Below are 25,396 nucleotides of genomic sequence, written 5' to 3' on the forward strand. Positions count from 1 at the left end.
AAATGGAAATGAGTAAAGTGAACAAAAATGCTGAGATGTCACTTCTAGTGAGGAACAACTGGGAAAGAGGGAGAAAGCAACTGATTATGAACAATAAAGATGGGGGAAAATGATTGGAAATTTTCTGACAAATAATACATTTTTCCCATGGGGGTCTAGAACAGAGCAGGGATTTTAAGAAAATACTGCATTTCCACTTTAACAGGCAACTGACAGCAAAAGTCTGCTAGCACAGCTTCTCTCTTCCTCATCCAGGAAGTACTGACTGCCTGCGGTTAGAACAGTGCAAAGAACAGCTTCAAATAGGATCTCAGAGTGGTTGTCCAGAAGTTATAACTTGCTGCTCTCTTGATACGCTTTGAAAATCTAAGTATGAACAGAACTGTTAAAAGTCCATTAAGTTGAACACATCTGGGACTTGAAGCGGCTCATAATTATAATCACAGAATTGAACTTCCTGTTTCCAAAGGACTTCTGCTACATTTTGAACATAACAGAGATCTACACCACAGTGAATGTGAGCAGGCTGCTTTCTCTAGAACATTCTTGTATTGCAGACAATGGAAGACAAGAACAACCCACATACTGTCAGAAGAGAAGAGGATGCTGGTCCCAATTCCTTTAAGATTTTACACTGCAGCCACTGGGAGACATGTCTTGTTCAAGTGCTTTTAACCAAAAAATTACTAAGGAGGGAGAAATTTTAGAATACAGAAGAAAATAGATAGGTACTTTTACCTCTTAACACAACCAGTACTGAGCCTCTGTCTGTGAAGAACTGACTATTGTACATCTCATGGACCTACTTTTAGAATAAAAATCCACCAATGTTTGGGTATTGTGTGCTGTGATGACTTCACAGGAAAATAATTCTTTGTTTTCAACATGAGGTTTGAAGATTCTACAACAAGAAAGATATATGGCAACATACAAAAAAAATATTAAAGAGCAGCTCACAGCAAGTTAGATTCCTCCTGAATGCATTGCAAGTCTTGAGGGGCAAAGTTCACGAACAAAGAATGCACATTCTACATAACTAAAGCTGACTAAAGACTACACAAACATTTCTTATTTTAGCATTTCCTAACTCAAGAGTCTTCTATTCTTGCAGTGTTAATCAGAAGAATTAGTTTGTTTTCAGGTATGTTACAAATGTGTGTGATTACTCAAACTTCTCTCACCCTAGACACAACTGTTTGCAAGTGAATATCGAGTGAAGATAAAGCTTTGCAAAAAGCCACCAAATACCGTGACACACAAGTAAGTATCCATCAGATACAAAGAACAATAAGAAGAGAAAGTGAAGATTCAACTAAAACGTGCTTGATAAAAAAAATCATGAAATTTCATAGGTATTAACGTTGTGAAAATAAGTCCACCCATTCTGCTATAACAAACTGATTCAAAAAAACCCTCAAACAATAAAAAGCACCATTTGGCCATGTTTATCAAAATCCAGGAACCTGAATATAAAAAGAAAGCACCACAAGAAGAAACCTAAAGCATAAAACAATAGGTGTGTAATTTTGAGGGATGGAAAATACACCAGTGAACACTAGACAATTGAAGGAGCTCCATCCACATATTTTACACGAATAAAGAATGTATAAAAGAATACACTTATATGTGAAAATAAACATGTACTTATTAAAATGCCTTGCTTCAGTTGAGTGTTCTAAAGTCCATGTTACCTTTACATTTTTAATAAATATGATAGCCATGTCTATACGCTGCACATGGACAAAAAATTTCACAAAATGTACAATACAGAATCAGCATCTGTAATATTTTTCTGATTGATAAACTGGAAAAATGACAAGAGTAACACTTGTCTCAAAGATGAACAAATAACATAAAGGACACACTAAGTGAACAGCATCTCCTGCAAATGAAATATTAAGATGATGAAATCACAGAAATTACTGTCAGTAGTACTGTGGAAAGCAACAAGATTACCTCTATTGAACTTCAGATTCATAACTCAACTGTTAAGCTGCTGGCTCCTAGGTTATGCGTAGACCGAAATACTCAGATATTGCCTTGGAAAACTGCTTGGCACTAGTAACACCCAATAAAACACTAGCTGAGGTTTTTCTTTTTCTTTTTTTTTTTTAAATAGTGATATACCAGGGAGGGTTTTGTAAGTTTGGTGCATCACTCCAGTCCTTACTCCAAATCAGGCTATGTCTTCAGCAGTAGTATAATGCCCTATGCTTTCAAAAAAACAGCGTATTTCATCTGCTTTCACAATAGGATTCAGGTTGGCAGGGCCCACTGGGTCCTTCTGCTCCAACCCCTTTTTATTCTGCTCCAACCCCTGTTTAAGCAGGGACACACAGAGCAGAGTGTCCAGGACCGTACTCAGGCAGCTTCTGAAGATACACAAGCAGAAGATCCCACAGGCACTCTGAGGCAATTTGTGCCAGTGCTCCATCAGCCACACAGCATAGAAGAGCTTACTGGTGTTCAGAGGGAACCTCCTAGGCTCCTGCTTGTGCCCACTGCATCTTGTCCTAACAATTGGCACTACTGAAAAGAGTTTGGCTCCATCCTTTCTGCAATCTTCATGTATTTATAGACATTGATGAAACATGCTCAAGATAACTCTTCTCTAGGCAGAGCAGTCCCATAATAAGGGGGTACTCTAGTCTCAAATCATCTTGGTGGTCCTTCATTGAGCTCTTCAGCAATACGTCCAGAACTGGACACAGCTCTCCAGGTGTGGCCTCACCAAAACTGAACAGACAGGATTACTTCCCCTGGCCTGTTGTCTATACTTTCCCTAATGCAGCATCTTTTGTGGAAAGAGCTCATCGGTAGCTCATGTTTGACTTGGTGGCCAAAGTCTTTCTGGGACAACTATGTATGTGAATAGGTGTGTTGAGTACAAAGATCTCATACCTTTTATATCTGCTTGAAACCATCCTGGAGGAGTCCTGAAAGACACAGAAAGCAAAAACTCATCAGTACCGTTTTATTTTTTGTATTTCTATAATATTTTATCACCCCACAGAAAATAAACCCTACAGTTAAGAGAAGGAGCCTGAAACAGCTGCTGTATAACTCAGTTTTGCACTGTTTTGCTGTCAGGACACAGAATACTGAGATTATTGTCACTGTACTATAGCTTTTCAACACCAGCTCTGAAGCCTTAATGACAATTTAAAATGTGATGCACTCACCAAGCCCTGCAGTGTCCCAAATATTACCATAACACTGAACATGGTGACTGTAATTACTGTATGAAAATGCTTGTGCATTTTGGTACCTGTTAATAAGCTATTTGCTAATAGGAGTAACAGAGCAAAACTGCTCTGATTTTCCTGGCACCACTGGTGTCCTTCTGAACAGAAGAAAAATGGAAGCTGGCAAGTAGTACAGGATTGAGACTCAAATCAATTTACTGCATTACCAGCTGGGCAATGCTGACTATCTACAGGTATGCCCCTCATCATGCTAACCCAGGTACTGCAACCTGGCTCACCTCAGACTCACTGAAGTGGTATTCTCCTGGCATTTGCTGTTAAACAGGTAGGCTAGAAGTCTTGACACAGCTCTTTTGTGCACTCAAACGTACAAATAAGAAATAGAAAAGCTGAAGCAATGTATTTTCATCGTAATGCTACACTTGCAGTTTATGAACTGGCTGATCACATAGAAAAATTAAGACATGTTTCAGCTGGTTAAAAGATAGCTCAGATTAGACAGTAAATCCACAAACATTTTTTAGAATGTTGTAAGAAGGATGTGAACCAATTATTTTATTAGTCATACACAAAACTCCCCCCAGCATCAGTAAATATTAGGTAAAAAGTCAGAATATTTAAGTAGTTCATGAACTGAACAATTGCCTTTACTGGAAAATAATGGCAGAGCATGAAATTCTCTCCGTTTATGACACTAATTACAGAGAAATGTAGAAATGAGTTTTCAAAATAAGATGCAGGAGACATTTCCATCCACTCCAAAAATTCTATGAATCATTACACTGCCTTCAGTGATCAGTGTACTGGTGTTTTTGTAAGTAAAAATAAACTAGCTAAGAACAAGGATAATGAGAGTTATTTTATGAGAGAAAATAAAGTTGGTAAATAATGTGTTTTGCAGAAACAAAACTTGATCTTCAAGTCCATTTCAATTTGTAAAACATTTTCAACTTCTGCAATATATGCCACACTTTCCCACCTATAAGCAGAACAAAGCTGTTAAAAAACAGGAATTATTTAAAGAATCCCATAAAGTGGTGCAACATTGCTGTTTTAACTAGGATAACTTATGATTGATAATAGCATCTGAAAAGCTGCCATTTACAGATATGAAACAACAACGCCTCTAATTTTGCCTCTATAAGGGCAGGCTGTACTGCCACACAGAAGGACCCTGGCAGGCTGGAGAAATGGACTAACAGAGACCTCGTGGTGTTCAAAAAAGGGAAACGCAAACTGCATCTGGGAAGGAATAAATCCAAGCATCAAGATGTGCCTGATGGGCCAGGGAGCAGCTTTGCAGAAAAGGGCCTGGGAGTCCTGGTGGGCACCAACTGGCACATAAACCAGCAGTGAGTCCTTACAGCAAGAAAGAGCAACATGATCCTGGGCTGCATCAAGAAGCAGGAACTGCCAGCAGAACAAGGCAGGTGATCCTTCCCCTCTCCCTGCTCAGCCCTAGTGGGACCACAGCTGCAGTGCTGGGTCAAGATTTGGGTTCCTCAGCAAAAGGAAGATGTACTGGAGTGACTGCAACAAAGGTTTGGAGCACCAGACATACAAGGAGAGGCTGAGAGTGCTAAGAATGCCTGGCCTGAAGAAGGCTCAGGAGCAATCTTGTTCATGTGTATAAATAGCTGATGGGGCGAAGAAAATGATGGAGGCAGACTCAGCTGTGACTCTAAAGAGAGTTCTCTGTATTCAGCCCTGGTGAGGCTGCACCTCAAGTACAGTGCTCAGTTTTGGACCCCTCTCTACAGGAATGACATGGAGGCCCCCCCAGAGCACGTTCAGAGAAGGGCAGTGAAGCTGGTGAGGGGTCTGGAGCGACTGAGGGAGCTAGGACTGTTTAGTCCAAAGAAAAGAAGGCTCAGGGCTGACCTTATCTCTCTATAACTACCTGAAGGGAGGTTGTGGTGAGGTAGGGGTCGGCCTCTTCTTCCAAGTAAGTAGCAATAGGATGAGAGGGAATAGCCTCAACTTGTGCCAGGGGAGATTCAGCCAAGTTCTGTTTATTTTCATTTTGAAACAGCTTCTTTTTTTAGGAAGATGCTGAAGCCTTAAGGCTATGACCATACTCCCTGGTGAACGTACTAGAAAAGGCAAAAATCAAAAGAAAGGGAAAATTTGCACAACACTGCACTGTATTGAAGAATATTCCCTTGTACAAAGATATCCCTGGATTTTGGTGCCTGTGTCCTACACACACGTGTAGGAGCATACATAGCAGCTGAGACCATTTCCATTAATAAAACCCCTTACTGCCAATCGAATTTCTGTTCAACTAGGATGTAAGCAACTTTGCTAATTCCCTTCCTGGCTCATCTTGGCATTTCATGTGAACAGTGCACAGAGTGCATAAGAAAGCTGGTCATCAGGGCTTAAATAAATAGAGTTGTCTGTGTTTACAAGTGTCTGACAAAGATTTCCAGAGGTTAAACCAAATCTGTTAGTTAAAATGCATTAACAAGCATTACTTTAAAACATGTACGAGCTCTGGAGTCAACCAGACTATGAAAATGTTTCACTGCAAACCCCTAAAAGACTACTTGAAAGTTTCACAATCAAAGCTAATTGCCTGGATTAAAATAGACTGCTGGGGTACGCTGGTATAAACCCCAGTATGTATAGTATGTACAGTGTATTAGAACTTGACTGCACTGGTGTTAACTCACATTATGACCATGTAATGATATTCCTGCAACACTCAAGGTAACATTTTGACTGAAAAAAAAAAAAACCCATCAAAACAATTTAGGTTTTCATGTTCAATCCAAACAAAAGCCCTGTATGTTCCTCCAGATGCAGGCAGATCAACTGCACTGCCTGGAGAAAGCAGGTCTGCTGCTGAACTTTGGGGCTTCTTTATGTACGAAGGAACAAGTGGATTCTATCTCCACCTGGCCTATCAAGTTACCTCAGATCTCCTCTATGAGCCTACAGAAGTCACATCTTAACTCCATCTCTTTTCTCCATAGGTTCAGTTGTACACTACCATCTCCACTGAAACAGCAGTGAGATAACATGTGAGTGCTGAATAACTGAAAGGCAACACAGTGCTAATGCAAACCAGGAATGACTACAGCTGTGAAAGCAGGAGAAAAGAAGATGAGACATGACACTTTTCACTCTCATCAAAATTCCTCATGAGAAAACATCCTGTGGAAGCAAGAGTCATGAAGGTATCATTTACCTTTCATTCCTGAGTCTAAACAATTTCAGAATTTCTAGAAGTTTTCCACAGAACACAGCCCCAGTTCACCACTCAGAGGAAAAGACATCACTATTCATTTTTCCCCACTGAAATCACTCCTTTTAGAAGCACCCTAAGGTGCTTCCAAGCTTCTTAAAGAAGCAAGTTACATTACTCAGCTACTTGCACCCCTGTAGCTGTGCAATTTCCAGATTTCTGCTTGGACAGAAGATTATACATACAACATCATCCCAGGCTTCCTCCCCTCCTCTTATTCTCCTAGCTGCCAAGATTTTACATCTATTGCTTGGATTCACTGCATTTTATTTCTTCCTGGTTTGGATGACCTTAGAAACTCTTTACACACCCAGTAAATCTCTTTTATAAGCAGCCATTCTAAAAATGAGCTTTTATGTCTAAAACTGTTAAAAAAAAGCACGATGTTATCACTTCTTATTAATCATTTACAGAATAAACTGAAACAGGAACCTGATAGGATCAAGTGGAAATAAATGTTGTCCTGCTATTCTTATGTATTCTGACATCATATTTTAATCTACCTTTGATTTCTACTGTCAAATGGGAACCAATACAGTTCAGAAGAGCTTTGTTTTATTTATACCCAAATTATGTTTTTAAAATATGCCACATATGAATCTATGAGCAGGACAAAGATGTTTCTGTATTCTGGAAATGAAAACTCAATTTTGATAATGAAGCACCCAGGAACTTAATCCCAGGTCAGCAATAAAGAACAATCTCTTCCTGTGAGGCAGCTGATGTAGACAAGTGAGACCTAACAAAAAATATCAGAGAGGAGAAGAGGCATACTTTTTTTTTAAATCTATGCTAAAGAGAAAAAAAATAAAGTTAATATAATTTTAATCACCTATTTTAGAAATACTGTCTGACTGTTTTGATGTGAGGACAAAATTCTGTTCTCAGAAAGCAGTGAGGCATTGGCACAGCTGCCCAGAGAAGCTGTGGTGCCCCATCCCTGGATGCGCTCAGGGCCAGGCTGGATGGGGCCCTGGGTAGCCTGAGCTGGTGGTGGAGATTTCTCATCATTATTATATATATGTATTTTTTTTTACACTCATACCTTCTACTTTTTATTACTATATAATAACTAAAAGAGATTTCAAACAAGAAATAACATGCTCAAACACCTAGGTGCAAGTGATAGGGATTGTTGCCATGAAGCTGAAAGAATTCTGAGTCATCTCTTTACATGCACAGAGCCAGAAGGCCACTGAGAAATGCTGCAAGAATGTCTAGGGCATCCAATCAGATGTGTAATGGGAGGCGAGTACCCTCAGTTCTTACCACCAGCAAAGTACCAAAGGCATTAAGAGAGGAGAAAAAAAAATGAGAAGAGACACCTGCAGGTAATCAGTTAACTCCTGGGCATGTCAAGAGCCATCAAGAAGAAAACAGCTTCTAAATAAGGAAACTTTACATACTAAAATGCATGACCAGAGTTTTTTCTTCAATCTTTTTTCTCCCTTTCTATGTCCATGCAGAATTTAACCCCAAAGAGCCCGAAGAACTCAGGAGAAGCAGTTGGGCACTCCAAACAGAAAACAAATGTGACGAGTGTCACCTTTTGTTTCAACTCAAAAGATCATATGATTCTTTGCCTTACAGAAGCTTTTGCCATCAGTCATGCTGGATTTTATTTCCACGAGAAGATACAGTAGGAAGTCCTTCACTTCTCATTAAGTCTGTATTTAGCAGAGGACTTTTCTTCCCACAGAGGCCTCAGCTAGAGTGCATACTCTGTGATGACCATTTCTATTCAAGAAATTCTAAAAGATTAGGAGGAAATACCCACTTAGGCACCATCATTTTCAGCAGCCAAGCAGAATTTCCATACCAACTCTTTTGGGAATAAAATTTTCCAAATGAACAGTCAATTACCTGAGTTAAAAGTGATGCCAATCCAAAAAACAAAGCACGTGGCATTAAAACGAATTCCTTGACAGGAGGCCTCTGCTGACAGATCGAAACATTAGGCAGGAATTGCTTCCTATTCTTTCTGGCTGCATAAAGGCTCTGAACTGGCACAACACTAGCTTAAGCAATTTTGGAACACAAGTTCACGAAGTCAAAAGTGAAAGAAACAAATAAGGCAACAATGAAAAAAAGCCCTGCTCATAGAGGCTGAGTACATGGCAGTAACAGCAGGAGATAAAAAAAGAAAAAAAGTAACCAAAGCAAAAAAATCCTAATGGAGGGAATGGAACCAAGCGTAACAGAAGCTACAATAAAGAAAGCATACTGCACACACTTGTTTCCCATTCAGTCTGCCCAAGGACTTAAGAGAGCTGGAGTACTCTTATGAAGAAAGACTGAGGGAGCTGTGCTTGTTCAGCCTGGAGAAGACTCCTGGGAGACCTCACTGTGGCCTTCCAAGACAGGGACTGAATTTTTATGTGGTCTGATAGTGACAGGACAAGGAGGAACAGTTTTAAACTAGAAAAGGGGAGATTTATATTAGACATTAGCAGGAAATTCTTTACTCAGAGGGTGGTGAGGCACTGGAACAGGCTGCCCAGAGAACCTGTGGATGCCCCATCTCTGGAAGCATTCATGGCCAGGCTGGATGAGGCTTCTGGCAGCCTGATGTAGTGGGAAGTGTCCCTGGAACTGTTGGGCTTCAAGGTCCATTCCAACCCAAATCATTTTGTGATAATGTGATTAAGCAGTGCCTGTCCCACTGGCTGTGCTGATGTGCTTGCTGCTGCTCAGAGGGACAACCTGAAGCAGGAGCAAGGAATCCCACTCTGCCTTGCCTGACCTCAGGCTTGATTCCTCATGAGTTTTCATGCAGGTCTTCCATTGCACTGTTGTGCAGGTGCACAGGCACATTGAAACTTGTATTCAACTAGAAAACACAGCTAAATTTGACATTATTTACAAGGCATGAAACACATTCCCGAAACAGGATTTTAAGTTTAAACAACTCCTTCACAAAATTAAACACTACTGAACACAGATGTCTAAAATGCTCACTGCAGGCAGCACAAGCAATGCTGCTGAGAGTGTGCAGATCCTCTGGGAAGGCAGCTCTTACTGAGCTGGCGTGGACCACACAAAAAATCTGCTTGCAGGAAAGGACAGGAGGAAGATTTTAGAGAAGCCTGTAACTGCTACAGAAGTCACTGTGATGCAGTCCCATCAAGTTAAGGATTCCACTGTTTTTAAACAGAGCTTCTATTAAAAATAAAAAAAAAAAAAACACCCAACCACCAGACAATTTAATTAGAATCTAACCTCATTTTTTAATAAGGACTTCAGTATTGTTTAAGGACTTTAAATTATATCAGCCAAGTGCAACATCATGACTCCTAAACTCAGAGAAATTGTAGAATAATTTATGGTTTGAATGCTTTTTTGGAGGCTTTTTCCTACTATCTCCCATACTACTGATAAAAATTAAGGCTGCAAAGTCAATCAGTTCAGAAATGCCAGAATGCTGTAACTTAGGCAGCTTTCATTCAAATCCCTATAGCTACACACTTCATGACACTGCTTCTTATGATACCATGCCTTGTCATATTTTTCCACGTGTTCTTCCATGGAACACAACCAACAGCTCTCTGAGTACTGCTCAGTGCTCTGCATATGCTGAATATTTAAGAATTGGCCACTCTCTGCCTTATTTTTTGTAGTTGGCATATTCCAAAAGCTCTGGATATGTGCCTGTATTACTGCAGGCTGCTGGCATGACTTACTGATTGTGCGTGATCACAGAAAGATGGAATTCCTATGTTACTATTTACCTTATACAGATAACAGGAATAAAGTGGGTCTCCCAAGTCATGCCAAGCATCTCTGTTAAACATGGGAAGCACCTGGTTCATGTCAGGAACTGCACAGTGCAGTGAGCTCTCTGCACCTGACGTCACTTACCTTAAAGCCACTGTACACAGAGAACCTACCTTAGGTGCAAATACATTAAAAGTGACCCTTCAATACTTAAACATTGGATTTTAATGATTTTTAATCCATTTTATGGAAATGTTTTCAAAATACAATAAAATTTCCTAATGAATCTTTCTATTGCATTCCCTATTAGTGCCTAAGTGCTCTGCAGATACTAATGACTGCTTTTGCACCACCTCCATGAGGGATCATGCTGTTAATCTGCAAATAGAAACCCCAACATTATCTGGTAATTCAACTATCAAATATCAGTCTGATTTTGCAGAACAATATACAACCTAATTTACCCCAAACCAGCTCCTCTCAATTTACATACTCCTGTATTTTAAACACATCTTATTTGCTCTTTTTTAAAAATCTATATTATGAGCAAACTATCATATAAAATAATACTTGGCCTAACATCTGAAGAAATACAGCATAAAAAATAAAAGCATGTCTTAATACATTTGGGCATTTCCTCTTGCACAACTGAGTAGTCTCAATAAACAGAAAGCTGCACCACAAAAATAGACATTAAAAAGGTCAATTATGGCTTTTAAATTCATGTTCTCCTTTGTAAGAATGACATGAAACTCAGATAGAAAACATCACTGAAAAGCTGCGTATATCTGAATAGATAGAAACACCATTACTGTACACCTCAGATAACAGTAATTACAAGATGATGCTGTATGACATTACACTGTTATGCAAAAGAAAAAGCCAGCAAGTGCAAAATAGACAGGTATTAACAGCAATATGAGTTAAGAAATGTATTTGGCAGCATATTCTTGGCATAAGATTCAAGTAGGAAACTCAGGGGACAGTTGTGCCAAGCAGGTTTTCAGCTCTGTTTCCTAATGGAGATGCACGTAATAGTTCAGTTCCCTGCATTCCTCATCCTTTCTTACACAGCTAAGAAGTCACCAGAGTCTTTTATTCCCTAACTTTATTTTATTTACCGCTTTCAGCATAGCTTGTGAGGTGCCTCTATTAAACAACATTCACAGTGCTGTAACACTGGAGTGCACAGCTGTTTCAAAAAATTTCCATGTGCTGGGTCTCATCTGAAGCAAATTGCAGTATTTAAACAATGACAACTGCCACACAGCACTTCTGTGGGTATCTCTCAGACTGCATTCCTCTTAGGAATCATTCACAGTGTTCTAGAGATATGTTAGGCCTATCTAGAACAAAAGGTTAAAACAAGATCAGACATGTTTTTCCTTCAGTTTTCATGCTCACGTATGACTGAATGTGCAAATCACGACCAAGTGGTCTCACTAATAAATCAAGCCAGGTGACTTCAGCTTGGAACTAACAGGTCTGCAGGAAGACAGCACTAGGGTCAAGCTTTAGCCTGTATAAAAATGCACAGAAATTTATTTCAGTAATATAATCACAGAATTCTAGGGGCTGGAAGGGACCTCTAAATATCATCCACAACCTCCCTGGGCAGCTTGGTCCAGTGCTCTGTCATCCTCACTGTGAAGAAGTTTTTATGCACATTTGTGAGGAACTTCCTATGCTTCAGTCTGTGGCCATTTCCCCTTGTCCTGTTGTCAAGGGGACAAAAAAGAGTCTGGCCTGATCCCTTTGCCTCCCTTAGATATTTATAGATATTAAAAGATCCCCTCTCAGTCTTCTTTTCTCAAGGCTGAACGGACCCATGTCACTCAGCCTTTCCTCATACAAGAGATGCTCCAGGCCCTTCACCATCTTTGTGGCCCTCCGCTGGACTCTTTCCAGGAGATCCCTGTCTTTTTTTTGTACCGGGGAGCCCAGACCTGGACACAGTACTCCAGATGAGGCCTCACCAGGGCAGAGTAGAGAGGGAGGATCACCTCCCCTGACCTCCTGGCCATACTTTTCAATGCACTCCAGAATCCCATTGGCCTTCTTGGCCACCAGGGCACACTGCCGGCTCATGGCCAGCCTGTCATCCACCAGGAACCCCAGGTCCTTCTCCACAGAGCTCCTCTCCAGCAGGTCATCCCCAAACCTGTACTGGTGCATGTGGTTATTCCTCCCCAGCTGCAAGACTCTACATTTGCTTTGGTTAAACCTCATCCAATTCCTCTCTGCCTAACTCTCCAGCCCGTCCAGGTCTTGCTGAATGGCAGCACAGCCTTCCTGAGCACTAGCCCCTTACCAACGTCACTGAAGAAGATGGCTGAAGAAGAGCTTATAATTTAAGATATATCAATGACCATAAAGTTCAGTACTGCAAATGAAATTACTTTTTTTTTTTTTCCTAGCAAGCATCTCTAGAGTTGTTGACTGCATGTCAGAGTGAATGTTTAAATACCTCAAATCTATCTCATGGATGTTCTATCTTCCATGAAATCATTTGACAAGATCGAACATTTTACAATTCCTTGGGTTTCCTTCTAGTTGCTGCACAATCTATGAGCAATTGGAACTCTGAGAAATACCCACTACAATCACATACACAAAGCTAAACTAGCAGCTAGAACAAGACTACCACAATTTCTAACTAGTGCCCAAAGGCCCTGCTTAAGTTCCTGGGCTCTGCAACAGCATACAATACACAGTCAGGTACAGCAAGCAGGTATGGCTTAACAAAAAGCATGAGTCATGTCTCCCACTGGAGTCCCAGACTTCAGAACTTTTGTGAAGCAAAATTCCCCTACCGGTTTCATGCCAGGAGCACAAATCCAAGAGCAGATTTCTAGCAAAGCACAGTACAGAGAATTTTTGTGAATCACTGCCACAATAGGCGTTGGTGACTGTACTAGTTATCAGCTGCTGTTCCTTAACTAAGAAGTAAGAAATTAATTAGACAACTCGTGCTACCGTGTGACAGAAAAAAGATCAGCCTTCCCATTTCACAGCAAGATATGTTAAAATCAGAATGATTTTTGTAAACATTATCTTTCACTGAAAGGATTCAGAATATTTATTTCAGAAAGGTTAACCCTCATAAAGGGACAAAGTATACCCTTTCCACGCTTATAGGCACAAATCTGGTATCTCATCCTATCTCAAATGTCATACCTACTTACAGTTCCTTTAGAACCAAAACCTTCTGATGTGCCTGGCCCAAGTCTGTCAGGGAGAGAAAATGATTCAGCCCATGTAATTTTAGATGTCTGTACCTGATCTAGTCAGACTCCTTTTGTCATCAGTAGGGAGAAAAACACCTATCTAGAATACAATAAACCCCACCCCAACGCCAAAATAATTCTGGAGATCTTAAATACGTTGTTATTTCTTGGTGTTCTTGCCAATGCATATTTACTGAACCATCGCCACATTTTATACTTACTTAAATGTCAGACTGTTCAGAGCAGATGGTATTTTTGTGGTGTGTTCACACAAGTGCCTAGCAAACAGCAAGCATTCACAGACACTAGAACACTTGAAATAAAACATGAGCTGAAAGTAAGGAAGCTAATGCAAAACACAGGATTTCAAACTATTTCCAATGTTGAGAATGATGGTTCAGCATGATAATAGCATAATTGCCACAAAAACAAGTAACACTCACTAAAAAAAAAAACAAAACAAAACAAAAAAAAAAACAGAAAAAGCAGAAAAAACCCAAACCAACCAACCACCCAAAACCAAAACAAAAAACCCACAGCCCACGAGAGACTGGAAGGTTTTAAGGAATGAGAGAATCCATACTCCTTTTCATATGTTGATAAATTGCCACAGTGTGAAAAAAGTAAAATTTAATTTTAAGGTGAGCTTTATTTGCCTTAGGGACACTTTTTAATCTCATTTTTCTTCCTAAGAAAGCTTTATTGTATTTCAGCCCTATGTCACTACAATCATCATCAAGCCAAGTCTCAGTCTTCTTTCTTCATAATAAATTTTTTATGTGTGTGTATATATACACATACGTCTGTGTGCATCTATATACATGTGTGCAAATATGTGTGTGTATATATATACACACACGCACGTCTCTCTACTGCTGCAAATCTTTCTGAGGACTTTGGATTAATCTTCTCAACTTTGCTCAATTTGCTCTCTAGTTTTCCAGAAACACTGTAAGTAATACTTGAGCTGAGGAAGTTGGGCTTCTTTAGCTTGGAGAAGAGAGTGCTCTGATGGCACCTCACTGCAGCCTTCCAGTACATGAATGGAGCATACAAGCAGAAGGGGGACCAACTTTTTACATAGTCTGATAGCAATAGGACAAGATGGAATGGCTTAAAACTAAAAGAGATGAGATTTAGGTTAGACATTATGAAAACATTATATTTTTTTTACTCAAACTGGTGAGGCCCTGGCACAAAGTTGCCCAGAAAGGTTGTGGATCCCTGGAGGTATACAAGGCCAGGCTGGATGGAGCTGTGGGCAGCCTGATCTCGTGGGAGGGAGGGGGTAGTCCTGCACACAGCTGGGGGGGTTGGAACTAGATGATATTTAAGGTCCCTTCCAACACAAACCAGTCTATAATACAGACACTACATCGTGGTATCGCACTCAGATATCACTTCTATCACGACTAAGTAGTCATTTTAACTTTTCTTGAAAAGGTCTGCTCGAAGAAGAGCACATATTTATGCATCTAGTCTCCAAAAATATTCCCCAAGTAATGGAATTCCAGAAAGCATTGTCCGTGGTGTCAGCATAACTTGAATTATTTGATGTAAAAAGATAAGATCTTGTATACATACACTGGAATTGAGTATTAACAGATCTGTTGTATTTTTTCCACCTTGTGGAATCCAGCAAGTGTTTTAAGTGACTAAAAAATATCTTCAGTGGACTAATCATTTTTTCAGCCAACCCTTGCAGGTTTTCAACTGAGACGTTCTTAAATTCAGGGTGAACATTTCTGTCCAACGATCAAGAAAGACATTGCTAACAAATATTTCTGCACTATTTTCCATTTTACCATCTCTGCTAAGCATGAGATAGGCTTGTGTTAATTGCCAGACTGCCAGTTTCTAGCTGTAATTACTACTTGTCCTTAGCATTACCTTTCTCAGCCTACATCCCCCAGTAAACATCACTGGACACTCCACAGCACAGTGACCCACAACCTTGCAGCCTTAAAAATAGGAGAGAAATCATGTAAGAAAGTCAGAACACGCTTGTTCTGTAATTGAGAGTGGATTTAGTTTTGATTCACCTGGCCAAGTGAGGCTTTCCACACTTGCATTTGCTAAAGTTTACTGACAGTTCTGATTGTAATGTTTTTTTTTTTTCAATGTTTATAAAGCTGCCAGACTTACCACTTTCCATGTTTCTAACATGAAAAAAAAAAAATCCCTATGTTGATTTCAGCCAAAATAAATTCTCCTTCAGGAAAAAATACTCTCCTGTCTACTCTGAAACAAATCTCTTATCTCTGTGCTTTGCATCAACGGCTTCAAAATCAGTCAGCTAAGCACTCAAATCTGTTTTCAAAAACTGCATTTTCCCACAATACAGAGAAAAGAGATGTCTGACAATACTAAAATAAAGATGAAAGATCAGGTGAAAGACTGGAAACAAGAGAACATTATTCAGCAATACATTTCTCCCTCAGACACAAAGCCAGTATCAACTTTCTTGTTTCCCATATAAATGTTACAGTAATTATTTTCAACTTTTGTAAAATAGCAGAATGGACAAGTAGTGAACATGTCTTCAACTAAGGAAATGCACTTACTTTGCCTAATAGGTAGAACTATAATAATTATTTGTCAAAGTCAACCGAACCAAGTGAGTTCTTGAATATTCAGTATAAACTCAACATTTAAGAAGAGAATGAAGCTCAACCATTAGAGCAGCATCAAAGGGAAACTAAGTCAAAACTGAAATAATGGTGATGACAAATTCTGTTAAATTTGGGCAACTTACAAAAGCCTTCTAGTAAAAAAGCAAGTTGACAGAGTCAGTAATAAACTGATTAAGTCTTAGCAGCTTCAACTTTCTAATATTCCATCTGTTCTGTACATGTGCCAGTCTGGGTCTTTGCCAGACACGAGGACTGTGACGTTCTTTTGTATTGCCAATAACAAGACATCCCTGCTATGCTCTGTCAGCAAAGAAGAGCTAGTCCTTTGTGAATGTGGAGGCGACAAACTTGGAACTTTGTAGGATACGATTAATGCAGACAGCCTGGTAAACAGAAATTTAGCTTGCTTGTCAAGAAGAATAGGCTATATGGATGAATAAATGGGAATGGGATGTGGGAATAGAGCCAAAATATTATGTAATGATACCACTAGGGGAATCAGAAAGTGACAACTTCTGGAATGCTTAGTGAGAAGGTGAAAGCAGAGCACAATAATTATTATTATTATTATTTTTTTTTAAGTCAGACAAACAACTTTCAAAATGTATGTGAATATTTCAGAATGAGGAATCTTGCCAAAGAATCTGTAAAGACAATAAATGATCAAGCTGTAAGAGGCACACTCAAACATGACCATTTTCCTGCTATTATCTCTGCAGGAATATTTTTTTGGTGTTCAATATGGAGGAACTTGGTGAACTTGCACGCTTCTTCAAAGAAGACTCAAAGGATCTGCTTCAAACAGAAGCGCTGGTTGAACTTAAATAAACAAAATGAAAAGTTACTTAATCCTAAAACTTTGAAGGAACAATTGATGCCACTGAAGGATGTAACAGCTAAACTACTCAAGAACTACACAGAATGACTGAAGCTGGCAGAGCTGTCTGGGTCTATCTGCTCCAATCCCTGCTCAAGCAGGGTGCCCAGGACCACATCCAGGCAGCTTCTGAAGGTCTCTAAGGAGATTTCATTGACAGCCATGCACTGCAAGAGGACTGGAGAATAAAATACGGGAAGAAAAGATATGTGGAAAAGTGGCAAAGATTCTTTTCTGTGTGTTTTTCAGTACCGAATCCAGAGAAGTTTCTCTTCCTCATAACAAATGAGTGTTTCTTGGATACTAATACCTTTAGCTTGACAATTCTGGTGTCAGAGGTGTGTCTCAGAAGTGGTGTGTTTGGGGAAAGAGTATGTGACAACTCCCAGATTTCATGTCTGTTTCCAGATAGCACATAGCCTACTGTTAAGTAGGGTTCAACAAACAAACAAAAAAAACCCAACAAAAACAAGGGAATACCAGTTAAAAAATAGAGTAAAATACCAAATGGAAGTGTTAGGATCTCACCTGTATTAAGTACGATCCAGTGGAATCTGCACTGGAACTCTCATTTTGTATCGTATTCTGTTGGGTGATAGCATCCTCCTTCTTTCGCTCCTTCTGCCCTGCTTCATCATCTTCATATTCATCAAGGCTCTAAAACAAAAAAATATTCAGTTATAAAATCATCTTTCTATTTTGCTTCACGTGCTTTTCATATTTCATAAAATTCATGCATCAGTGAAGCAACAGTCTAAAAGATTAATTTTAATTTTTAGAAAAGTTTAATTGAATTTTTAATGGAGCTTGATATCTCCGGTACAAGAATGAAGTTTGACAACTGCTTTTTTTCTTAATTACAAAAAATGAAATAATCAAGATTCAGCTTGACAGAGCCCTTCGCAACGTTGTCTGAGTTCAGCGTTACTCTTGCTTTGAGCAGGAGCTTAAACTGTACCTTCCACTTGAATGATTCTGTGATTTTACAGCCCCATTTGTCCAAGACAATAATTTTACCTCTACATAACTGATCTGAAAGAAGTAGAGAAAAGGAAAAATACAGAAAGAATTCATTTTACTCTCAATAGCTGATTTTTTTTTTTTTTAATTTTTACACAGTGAGTGAGAAGTATCAGGAGTATCTCACTGAATCATCCATATTACCATTGTTCTCCTTAACTCTGAGTTCATCCTTGAAAATTTATTGTCAGAAAATAGTCATTTTGAAATCAGCTGGGCATTCGTATAAGTTAGTAATAATTTACACAAACATGTAATCTTGCCTTTTCATACCACATTTACTGAAACGCTGAGCTCAAAAGGACTACATTTCTAAAGCACTGACTGTTGATAAATGAGATCCAAAAAATACCATGAGGACAGAAGGCAGAAACACTGCCCTTGTGCTAGCTCAAAGTCATGCTGAAGCCAGGGCTGAAACAGCTCAGCCAGTTTTGCACTAGGTCAGCTGCGTCTAGATTGGTCTGTATTAGTTTAACTTATAGAAATTTACAGAAAGTATTTGGAAGACCATCTCGACTCAGACACGAAGCTCCAAAACCATTTGTCCACAACATCACAAACTGTTGGCTAGCACTCGGTGTTAAAACACCACCACAGCAAACAAACAATTCTAAGGCTTTTGAGAAAGCTTCCAGATGAATGTGCCACAGCTTGAGAAGCAGAGGGCAACAGGGGCGAATGTAAAATGATTTGAATTCCAATTTCTAATGCCCACAAAAGATTTATCACTAATCTGAGGTTTAGATAGTGACAATTTTTCACATCGTCTTACCTAGAAGATACAAGAGTAGACAAAAGCCTACAAGGAAAATGCTGAAATGTAGCATTTTTGTAAAGAAAAAGGTGTTATTTAGTAACTGAAAATCACATTAGTGTATAACAAAGTAAATTTGGCTGCTGCAAAGCAAGCATTGCTGTGACAGAAGTGCTAAAAAACAAACTGAAATGGCACGCACTTCCAAAAGCAAACAGAAGTGAACCCAAATAATGGCCACTTACGTTCTCTGCAGCACCACCCAAGGCAGAATCCTAATGCAGTTTCACTAGTGTACTTTTAATCAACGTCTTAATGCAATTACTGTAGACTTGCCTACTTCTATCACTTGAGAATAGCACACTTAAAAAGTGGTTATTATGGCTGAATCATCATCATACACTCAAAAATATTTTCAGAAGGTGATCTTCTCAAATTAAATTATTATAAATCAAAAATATTTCACTCCGTTGCCTCAGTTCTGTTACTAACAGAGAGTTTCAAAAACAGTCATAGTACGTTCTAGGTGCTGATTTTTAAAGCAACATTCTCCACCTTTTATAAGCTGTAAAAATGAAAAGTTTTGGGAATATAAACCTCAGCCTGTATTTTATCTAATCCCACCATTCAGGTAGCCCATTCTGAAGTCTCAGTATCAAAAATAAACCTAGGCCTCTGCCACAAGAAATGGAGCCATCTTCTTCTCTTGACAAGTTCAGAAAGAACTACAAAGTTCACAGAAGGTCTGACATAAATTAAGACTAATGTCAAGGCAGGTGAAGAGTGATATTCTATTTGAAAAACAGAAAAAAATGTTTGATTGTTCTTCTATCCTCTAAGTTGTTTCTGTAAAGAATTAAGATCTCAGATAAACTCAAATGAAAGAGACAATCTGAGAGGAACTGGAGAAGAGCAGCCTCTAATAAACCAAGGAGAAAATCAACAGGATGAAGAACACTTATCGTTGCAGACACTGAAAAAAGCTTTAAATTTTCAAGGGTCTGCATTCTTTAAAGAAAAACATAAAACTCAAATTCCAATGCTGTAGGAACAACAACAACAAAAAAGAGTCTTTGTAATGACCAAGCAGACACAAGTGCTCCTTTCTTCCCCAATTCTCTCCTTCAGATGCACACCTCTTCAGTTTTCTTCTAGAGACCATAAGCATCTCACAGAAATACTTTTCCCTGAATACAATTACATCTCTGAGAAAGAATGTTTTCCTCTCTTTTCATATAACATCACCTGGTATCAACCCTTCTCTCAGGGTTCTTAGACAGGAACAAAATGCCATCATCTGATAGGAAATCTCCAGGCACAGAATGTTAAAATTGGCACTAGCAGTTAGGATTTGCCAGGAAGGTACATTCCCACCTGCCTTCCTCCTCAGGAAAGGCAAAGAACAGAGAAGGCTTTCAATCAGCACCATCACAAGGCACTCAAAACCTCAAGGAGTTCATACTGCAGCCAAAGGCTTCCTTCCCAAGCACAGAACTTATCTGAGCAACTGACGTAAACACAGGTTGGAGAATAAAGACACTTCTTTGAGGGCTGCTGGAGTCTGCTCCCACCTCAGCTGACATCACCAGAGCAGGCCCCCAAGGAGCAGGGCCCAAGCACTCTGCACGACAGCAGGGACATCCCTTGCCCACAGCAGCAGGAGAACGGACTGAGGTGCAAGCCTAACCCATTAGATAATTCCCCCATCAGCTCCCTTCCCCCTGCTTTTTATTTTCCTGCTAGGCACATACCATTGCAGATTCTTATTTTCCATTAAAATCATCTGAGTTTTGTACAGCAGACATTCAATGTGACATTCCCACATCTGATCTTAATATAGGGAATCCACAGAAATTCTTTAGGTTTTCTAGCATTTCAGTGTATGTTTGAAGCTGTAGTATAAACATTTTTCTGTAAACCTCTAGTATGGAAAATACAAGCAGAATAAGATGCTTTCAAAAGGATCAGGAGGATGAAGGAAACAGCCCCAAAGACAGCCCTACATTCCAGCACACCGCCGGCCCGCAGCTGAAGCAATGCAGTACAAAAACATCTCAAGTGGTTCACTGGGTTGCTTCCTATGAGCACTTGAGCATCGCTAACAACAAACACCAACTGGTTTTCTCCAAAAGAAACAAGCAGCATTTCTAAATGTAAGAGATCAGCTTCTAAACGGGCACAGACAACTCTAGTCACAACTGCACTGATGGAAAATGTCCCTGTCCCCAACTCCCTGCTGCAGCACCGTGCCTCACAGGTCTGCTGGCAGAGCACCTATCTGGGAGCTTCCCTGTTCATTTCATGAGAAATCTCTCAGGCTGGTTTCAGCAGATCTAATGAGCCCAGGTTAATTTCCCTGAGCCAGATGAGACTGTGTTCAAGCTGTTTACTTCGCCCAGCTCCCGGGATGGCTGCAATACATCAGTTTTTCAGAAATGATGAGCACTTGAGTCAGCAACATATTTAAACAGTCCAGCAAGACGTGCAAGCAGAGATACACAGTCAGTAAAACTCAGTTTGTGTTCAACTTTGCATTTGGGCAATAAACAGAACGTCCACAACGTAAGCACCATCAGTTACCCTGGCATTTCTTCAGCTCCTTAAGCATGCTAACAATTTAGGAGAAGTAGTAAATCTAGGTTTCTTCCCACTGCACTAAAACAACTTTGAACAATTTTAAATAAGATATTAGACGCTTTCTGTGTTTAGTAGAAGCCTGAAGTATATGATTATAACTTCTTATCAAGATGCTGGAAAAGTGCCAAGGTTTCTAATAAATTTAAGCATTTCCTAAATCATCCCCAGTGGAAATGCAAGAAAAGATAAAGAATTCCTTTCTTACTCTGCACTAAAATGTGACAAGACAATTGACTATAACAAAGTACTTTTTGGGAATCAACAGCATTTATCCCTCAGCTGGCCATTCAGAAAAGCCTTAGAGTTCCCTGCAAACAAGGCTATTTCACACATCACTTCTTTACAATCGCTGTTCTTCTCACAGCATGGAGAACCAAATGCTTTCTATCTTTATCACACAGAGCTGCAGTATTTGCTAAATGCCCCGCTCCCATCTCTGCACATGTCAAACCTTACTGTCATCATCCTCCAGAATGCACTGCACAAAACAGGCAAAAATCCCAAATCTCAGTGATTTGAGACTATGTAACATTTCTACTTCAGAACCTGAAGTATTTATGTGAAATGGGCTTAGGGTAATATAATCTTACATTGGAACAACAGTCTAATTGGAAAAATTACATCTTTTTCACTACACGAGCCTTTTATCAGGCCCAGCTTGCCTAAGTGTTTTTCTTTACATCTTGAAAAATCTCCCTGTAGGGGCAGAAAGAGCTACAATTATTCACAGTAGTTAAACTAAAAATCTACAAACGGTGCTATGAGTATGGATTACACAGAAAAAGGCATACACATTTTAAAAGAATATTTGACCTTAATTGTCATGTTTTTAGAAGAGCCCGAAAAAAGGATACTGGACTCAGACACCTTACCTAAACAAGGTCTGTATGCTCCTGAAAGTCTATATACCCAAATGGAGCAGTCCAATATCAACAATTAGTGTGATAACAAGAATAGATTTTTAACCCAGAGAAGGGATAAAGACAGGAATCTTTGGTATCTGAGATCAAAGAGACCCCAACGCAGCAATGGGTCAGCGAACAGCAGGTGGGCCACAACACAGCTGACTGCAGCCCTGGGATGCACTCATCCCAACCACTCAGCCAACAAAGAGCAGCAAAGGGACAGGCGTAGCTTAAAGGACACGGACATGCACATCTTGCTCCAGAGATCTCATGGTATTCACGACTCAATGTCACATCTACATTCCACCTATCCTTTTCTCACCCAAAACAAGAACCCTGAGGTATACACTTGATATACTCAATTCTACTCCTGCCAAATAGAATTTGTGTTCTTTGTCTCAACCCGATAGTTTTAAAAATCAACTTAAAAATGAGGGAGGAGAATGGACACGACCTTATTTGTCTGTATCAGAGCAAAATAACAAAGTATTTTGAATTCTTTTAAAGTTAAGTAAAACATTAACTACATCAAAACCAGAATGTCAATTATTCCTCTATTATAATAACAAAAAGCAGCTATGTTTGCAGTTTGTTATTCAGCAAAATACACTGTTTGGCCACCACTATCTTCAAACATACCACAAGAATGAGTTCAAAAGTCAAATGTTTAACTTAAACTAATCGCCAAAAAATCCTTTATCACAAGGCTTGTCATGAATGATTGGTGGAAATGCTCAATTTAGCTACTTAGTACGTGATATTAATATTAAAGTCACAGAGTAAAACATCAAGGGATACAAGAGAAAATGAAAAGGGAAAAAGCTATCTAGAATTACTTGAATCTGTCTAGAAAAGAGAAAAACATAACAAAAATAAGGACTGACAAGCTATCAGAATTAAACACTAATTTGTTTAGTGCTGCACTTGAAGTTAGTTAGCATCTTAAACCTTTCCAGATTGATCACCATCTCAGAACAGAAGCACCAGGCAGCAGAACTGACAGAAGATCAATGTACAAGAAAGTCAAACTGCTGACACTCATTCCATGGGAAATCATTATATAAATATAATAATCACTCCACCAAAGCACCGATGCTCTACTTTTAAAAGCAAAAAGGAACAAAGCCCAACATAAAATAAAGGAGTTAGAAGAAAAGCAGCCTGGTCCTCCTCTTGGCAGGGGACACAATCCATCCCACCTCACTTCAGAACTTCAAATACAGCACAGCTTTATATGCTAGAAAATTGAAATCAAACATCTTCCTTCCTTTTCAAATTTTGGCTCCAATCAGATTCTGCTGATTAGAAAAGAAAATACATCTTTTTCTCTTCTGCTGGTTCCATCTATTAGAGCTATCATTAATAGCACTAAACATAAAAATATAAAAGTTACAGCAATGTTCCCCAAAACCACACAAAACAGAAGAAAAAATGATATTTTATTCCAAAGTTGAGTCAACTGCCAAACCTATCTCCTTACCCTCTTAACATTTCAAAATGACCCATCCTATCCAATAGGAAGATGGCAAAGCAGTGAATGAGACAAAGAAACCCTGCAAAGCAAGCCTTGGCTGTCACAGTGAGGAAAAAAAGAGAGAAACACTAAGGGTATACGTACTATTCGTGGAAAGAGCATTTCACAATTTGCATCATGCCCTGTATTCTAGGAAACACTTGGGGGTTGCAAAAAGTTAAAGAGAACTCCTGGACACGAAGAAAACAAGAGTCTATAGACTCAGTGCCTGCCTGCCCCTATTCTTCCTAGAAAATGTCTTCTGCTATTAGATATTAATCGTAGAAATATTGGTACTACAGATAATGTAAACTGTCTGGATCTAAAGCAGTACACCCAATACAACAATGGCTAAACAAAAGCAACCCAAAGAACACTTTAATGGAGTCAAAATGCCTGTAACCACCACTGTTTTGCCTTCCATTGCCATGCCAAAACTAAACAAAAAGAAACAATGCTTTGGAAAAGATGCCTCTCCATGTTGATGAAGACCAAACAGACCAAGCACTCTTCTGTTTAAAGCCAGAATGGTGAGAGAAACAAACCTGAGAGAAAACTAGCATGCTATTTTCAAAACGGACATTTCCTTTTCATGTGAAAAGGTGATGTGGAAGGCATCTAATTCTTGTTTTCTTCCCTCAATTAAATAAGGTATTTCTAAAAAGAAATAAAGATGAGATCGGTATTTGAGGAATGTTCTAAAAGGAGATCAAACAGGTTAATGTGTACCACGTTTCTAACTATCCTCTTAACCATGCAGTTTGTAGCAATTCATACCAACTGTCAAGTTGCATTTCGAATGGCTTCTTAAAAAATGTAGTACAATGCCTTTGCAGGTTTCTGCTCTCCTGCTTACCAGGTTAATTGTCATTTTGCTTTTTCCACCCAGCTGAACCTCATTCAGTGTTTACAGACAGCGGCTGTGGGATTGGTCAAATTGAACAAAGCCAGAGAGGCTGCTGACAACCAAGTGTGCATGGACAAGTTGTGACAATAGACTCAGCACCAGAACCAATTCCAAGGGAAAAAGAAAACTTCAGCACAATGCTTCTTTGAGACTTGTGCTGCATTTCTAATTTCGCAGTGGGATCTTTTGAATCCTTAGAAAAACTGATAAAAATATCAACCAGTTTTTCTTCTCTCCCAGTTGTTTCCTTTTATCTTAACACAAACTGTTTTACCAGAGAGATATGAGGATGCTACCCTCAGCTGTGCAACGGAAAGAGAAGAATGTACTGCAAAATCACATTAACCAAAACAGGCACGTATCTGTTAACAACGGTTAAATCTGATGCTTCACACAATAAATAAGCACTTTTGAAGCCCCCATAAGTGATGTCAGGAATAGACAGAACATACTGATAGAAGCCATCCGGGCAGACAAAACACATCCCCAGTGCTGGTATCTGGTTGGATTACAATACCCAGTTAAGTTCAAAACAGTTAAAGCTGCTGCTGCAGTCAATACTGGAACTATTTCTTGACAAAAGCCCTCACAGCCACAAGTGAATCCTAGTAACAATACCATGAAGTTGGTTCCTGACCTGGGCTTCTGAGATCACCCTTCAGCTCTGCCATTTGGAAAGAAGGCCTCTTCCTCAGGAGCTACGTAAACAGATTATTTGTATAAATATTCTTGTCATTGCCCAAAGTTCCT

At 39.4% G+C, this 25,396-nt stretch overlaps 1 protein-coding gene across 1 annotated transcript in view; it reads right to left on the reverse strand.

Moving 5' to 3' along the window:
• PAWR (pro-apoptotic WT1 regulator) overlaps positions 1-25,396 on the reverse strand; it is a 71,937-nt gene that overhangs the window by 16,568 nt on the left and 29,973 nt on the right. The window contains exons 2-3 of the mRNA XM_031589667.2: positions 17,436-17,564; positions 2,902-2,936 (exon numbers count right to left, since the gene is read on the reverse strand). Coding sequence (XP_031445527.1) covers positions 2,902-2,936; positions 17,436-17,564 — 164 coding nt within the window. The remainder of the gene's footprint in view (positions 1-2,901; positions 2,937-17,435; positions 17,565-25,396) is intronic.

This window comes from Phasianus colchicus, chromosome 1 (assembly GCF_987193195.1).
Source record: "Phasianus colchicus chromosome 1, bPhaCol1.hap1.1, whole genome shotgun sequence".
NCBI lineage: Eukaryota > Metazoa > Chordata > Aves > Galliformes > Phasianidae > Phasianus > Phasianus colchicus.